Below are 5,489 nucleotides of genomic sequence, written 5' to 3'. Positions count from 1 at the left end.
TCGCAGGTAACCTAGACTTGTTCTAAGATGGACTTAAGCTTGGGCTGATGTGTGCTTTAATGTGATCAGAACTTAAACTTCTCTTGACAAGCTATCACACAGTAAGAGATTGCCGGCAAAGCAGGAGGGACCAGAAACAGGGCTCTCTGAATTAGTTGTACTAAATTTTTGGTACATCTTAAAGGCTACCATGGACTCAGATTGTAGACTGCCAGATGAAAGCAGAATACCGGTAAAAATTCTGAGTGTCAAAAGAAGAAAAATTGTCTTTATTACTGTGGACAAAACCTGGTGTCCTGGATAATAATTACAAAAAATCATATTTATTTCATGGTTCTTCTACTTGTTACCAACATAATATTACAAAAATCTCTGAATATTGAGTTTCTCATTAGTACAACAGGGTATTAGATTCCCTGCCTTAAATGCATCACAGAATTGCTGAGATAGAAAAAATTGAAATAGTGATTGCAAAAATATTCTGTACAGATACATACACAGAAAAGTCTTATTAAAACTTAATGTGCTGTTAGGACATTAGAAGCCATTGGATGATTTTGAACCAAATAACACTAATGATTGGGGGAAACAAAGAAAAAAGGATGTTGAACAACTGTAGTTAGTATATGCTATAATGTCTTTGTAACAAAAAGATTTTAAGGATTTCTAAACTATTGGATTTCTGAATTATAGGCAATATTCACCTTTGTGTGCTGCAGGACTTTTACTTAAATCCAGTGATGGAGAAGAGTAATAGCCTGGATAACCTCCTTTTGAGATCCCTGCCTGTACAAAATTGTAAATACTACTAAAAACATTTTACCTGAAGTACAGAAGCAAAGTAAAATGATAAATTGGACCCATTGTCTTCCTATAGGAAGAGTCCACTGTAAAGGAGATACAATAATTGTGTAGTAAGCCAGTAATATTCATTTTTCCTGTAAATTCTTCTGGAACTAGTATAGGATTCTCTGAAGTATGGGAATAACGTGACCCAACTGCGAAAGGATAAAAACTCTTCCTAGATATAGTGAAGGCAGGTTTGAGAGGTCTGAACACAGAGCCCAGGCAGAGAAGTGAGGGGTTTATGATGCCCTAAAGGAAATAGGAAACCAATGGAGATCTCACCCTATTTCCTATTTTATTTCAAGAAATTATCCTTCTTATATGACCTTGAGAAACCACAGCACCATCACCGAGTTCATCCTCCTCGGACTGTCTGCTGACCCCCACATTGAGGCTCTGCTCTTCATGCTGTTCCTGGCAATCTACCTCCTGACCCTGATGGGGAACCTGGTGTTGCTGCTGGTGATCATGGCTGATTCTCACCTCCACACACCCATGTACTTCTTCTTGGGCAATCTGTCATTCCTGGACCTCTGTTTCTCTTCTGTCACGCTACCCAAGCTGCTTGAGAACCTCCTGTCTGAAAAGAAAACCATCTCAGTAGAAGGCTGTCTGGCTCAGGTCTTCTTTGTGTTTATCACTGCAGGAGCTGAAACCTTTCTGCTTTCAATAATGGCCTATGACCGCTATGCTGCCATTTGTCGTCCACTGCTCTATGAACAGCTAATGAGCAACCAGTTCTGTGTGAGGCTGGTGTTGACCTCATGGGGCCTGGCCTTTCTCAACGCAATCCTCATTGTGCTCTTGGCTATTAACCTGGACTTCTGTGAGGCCCAAACTATACAGCATTACACCTGCGAGTTGCCCTCTCTCTTCCCCCTGTCTTGCTCTGATACCTCCATCGATATCAATATCCTGATCTACTCCGTCTTACTACAGGCTCTTGGGACCTTCTTTCTGATCTTCTTCTCATACCTTCGCATTATTTCCACCATCCTGAACATCAACTCCACCACAGGCAGAAGCAAGACCTTCTCCACCTGCTCCTCCCACCTCATTGCAGTGATCCTGTTCTTTGGTTCAGATTTGGTTCGCTATCTCATGCCCACCTCTGGTTCCTCCCTTGATTTGCTCACCTCCCTGCAATACAGCGTGGTCACTCCCATGCTGAATCCCCTCATCTACAGCCTAAAGAATAAGGACATGAGGGCAGCATTGGAAAGAACACTGGGGAACTATCTGTAATATTGTAGCTAATGAACAAAGGCAGTTATCCAGTATAATTACAAAGATTGTGTTTCTCTGTATTAACTCTTTTGTCTCCACCCCTCCCAGTACACAGTGTCAAATATGTGCACGAAAGAGTCCAAAGCTTCCCTGAACACCCTCAATCTCCTTGTTCCACAATAGGGAGTTCTTGATTTTTGCCCTTTCTTTGGGAAGTCTGTGCTCTGCTGATTGGAAGAGAACGTGAAGACGATCTTCCTCAAAAGAGATCAATAAGACAACAAAATAGAGTGAAAAAGTCAGACACAGAGATGATCTTTTTATGAGATTCAGCAGCAATGAGGAGTCCCAGAAAGAAAGAGCAAACTGAAAAACAAGATAGAAATTCATTCATTAAACAGAAATTAAAGGTTTTCAAATTAAATCTGCTTGGAAATTCTATGTCAACAAAATGAGAAAACTACCTGTAGAACATTATAAAAATGGGAACACAACATACTAAAATTATAAAATATGGCTAATGAAGTTGTCAGCATAGAATTTCTATCCTTAAATGCATTCATTAATAAATAAGAAAAAAATTTAAGTTTCCAAATGCTCAAATCTAAGAGAAATAACAAAACCCATTATAAGAAGGAAATCTCTTAATGGCGCAAACGTTTAAAAGCTCAACCACTAGCTGAAAGATTGGCAGTTGGAACCCATCCAGCTATGCATGTGGAGACAGACCTGGCAATCTGCTTCCAAAATTCACAGCCTTGAAAACTCTATGGAGCAGTTCTACTCTGCACACATGGGGTCACCATAAGTCAGAATTGATTGATCGGGATTAATAACAATAAATGTAAGGAAAAAATAAAGAAATTAAATAAATAAAAACATTAGAAAACAGAATCAAGAAATAAATCCAAGCTACAGTCATTCAAAAAGATCTATGAAAGTCGTCATGACTTTGTAGAATACATTCAAGAAAAAAAATTAATAATTGCATCATTGATATAAAAGAAAAATTACAAGAAGATACTAAAATTCTATAGCAATAATTTTGAGTAAATGGATTACATTTGATTTTCAAGTAAAATTTAACTCAAGAAAAAGGAAAATGAGCCACTGGATTTGTTTTAAAAAGGAAACAATACTATCAAAGAATTAACTTCAAAAGAGCTAAAGGAACAGGTATCTCTTTCAGTTGACACATTCCAAATTTTAATATTCAAAATAGTCCTATGTTATATGAATTTTCCTAAAGAACAGAGTAATATGGAAATTCATCAGTGCACTTATATAGATAAAATTCAAACCTCACCATCCTCTAATGACTACGTAGGCAACAATTCTAAATAAAGTATTAATCCATTGAGTCCAAAAGTATGCTGAAAGAAGAATATTTCATAAAGAAATAAGCCTGATTACTGATTTGATTCCTCATGAACTATTACCCATTCAATAATAATAACCTAATCAATAGGTTAAAGGAGAACAATCATGTGTTTACCCTGACAGAATCTCAAATGGCATAGAATAAAATTCAACACCCATTTCTACCTGAAATGTTTAATAAACAAAGATTCAAATGATTCTTTACTGATACAAAATATATATATAACTTTAGACAATATCCAACCACATGCTTCATGATAAAATGTCACACTGGAGGAATCACAGTTTAAGTAAATAACATATCCATACCACTTAGGAGAATTCTATAACTTCTCATCAATGCAAATAGATAAGGATAAGCTATGAGATCAAATTTGGGAGGGGGGAAATCTACCCATATTTGCAGATGATGTGGTTATCTACCTGGAAAATCTAAGAAAACTATTAAAAAATTAAAAATTATTATAAGCCAGGTGAGTTCAATAAGGTGAACATTAAAAATATTCTTACAAATCAGTATTTTTTCTACATATCAAGAACAACTGCTAAACTGAGTCCATTCACTATAGCAAGATCAATATAAAATCCTCATGATTAAATTTAAAAATAAGTACTTAGAACCCATATGGACAAAACCATAAAATTGAACTAAATGACATAAAATATGCTTAAATTGATAAAAATATGCTCAGTAGGCAATCATCTTTCACCTTCAAATAATAGAAACTGTAGTTAAAAGTAACATAAAATCTTAAGAAACCATATCATTGATTTAACAAGAGATCTCAAGAGAGATGGTTGTAGAGTTGGTTCAGTAGCACCATTGAATCATCAACGATTCAGGCTCTTCCCATCATCTGCTTCCCACCCTGAATGTATTGGACTTCATCCTTAGGCTTGTCCCTGCTGCTGCAACTTTCACAATCATGACCTTACAAGCTCAAGGAAGAGGAAGTACTAGTTTAGCCTGTCCTTGAAGTTTATATAAATGGAATCATTCTAAATGCTAAAATTAAATATACTGGAAATATTCAATTCTTGGTGAGGAAGTGGAGCAACTGGGCTCACGTACATTGCTAGTGTGAGTGTAAACTGGCAATACCTACTGGGTTTTTTTGCTAAAGAGAAACCACACATCTACTCTAAGACCCAAAAAACCCAATTCCTATGTGTACACCAAAGAATATTAAAGTACTTACCCATGAAAAACATTACTAAAATGTTCAAGACAGTTTTATTTATTATAACAAAATACTATGAATAACCCAAATGTACATCAGCTGGAGGATGGATAAGTAGTATATTGCACAACAATAAAAAAAAAAAAAAACTCATGGACAAAACGTGGATGAATCTCATAGACATTATGTGACTAAAACCAGAAAAAAAAGGTTACATGTTATATAATTCCATTTCTGTAAAGTTGAAAACAGGGAAAGTAATAATTGCTAACCAATTATTGATAAGATGATTTCAATTCATGATGACCTCATGTGCTTCAGAGTAGAACTTCACTCCATAGGGTTTTCAATGGCTATAATCTTACAGAAGGAGCCTGGTGGCACATTGTAATTACCTAAGTTAAGCTCTTGGCTACTAACGTAAAGCTGGCAGTTCGAACCCACCATTCGCCCTGTGGGTGAAAGATGTGGCAGTCTGCTTCTGTAAAGATTACAGCCTTGGAAAGGCAATGAGGCAGTTCTACTCTGTCCTGTAGAGTGGCTATGAGTCAGAATGACTGGATGGCAATGGGTAATCTTATGGAAGTAGATTGCCAGGCCTTTCTTCTGCAATGCAGTTTGGTAGATTTGAACTGCCAGTCTTCGGGTTAGTAGCCAAGTAAAACCAATGTACCAACAGTTGTGAAGATGGTACAGGACTGGACAATATTTCATTCTGTTGTATTTGGGTCACTATGAGTCAACTCAATGGCAACTAACAACAACAACAATTGATGAACTAAGTCAATATAATGTTTACATACAGCGAATGGTTTAACAGTGTGAGAGAACTTTGTAATCTAATGGAATGTTCTC

At 36.5% G+C, this 5,489-nt stretch overlaps 1 protein-coding gene across 1 annotated transcript; it reads left to right on the top strand.

Annotated features, from left to right (window-relative positions):
• The first annotated feature begins 949 nt into the window (after window positions 1–949).
• LOC100667461 (olfactory receptor 8S1-like) lies at window positions 950–2,215 on the top strand. The gene has a single exon (XM_003405420.3). It carries the CDS (start codon window positions 1,168–1,170, stop codon window positions 2,089–2,091), a length of 924 nt encoding a protein of 307 aa, XP_003405468.1. The 5' UTR covers window positions 950–1,167; the 3' UTR covers window positions 2,092–2,215.
• Window positions 2,216–5,489: the final 3,274 nt, after the last annotated feature.

Source organism: Loxodonta africana, chromosome 4 (assembly GCF_030014295.1).
Source record: "Loxodonta africana isolate mLoxAfr1 chromosome 4, mLoxAfr1.hap2, whole genome shotgun sequence".
Taxonomy (NCBI): domain Eukaryota; kingdom Metazoa; phylum Chordata; class Mammalia; order Proboscidea; family Elephantidae; genus Loxodonta; species Loxodonta africana.
This window is presented reverse-complemented; position numbering and strand designations above follow the sequence as displayed.

Excerpts from the sequence above, each read along its gene's own strand:
- LOC100667461 (XM_003405420.3), top strand. The coding sequence starts at position 1,168 with ATGACCTTGAGAAACCACAGCACCATCACCGAGTTCATCCTCCTCGGA.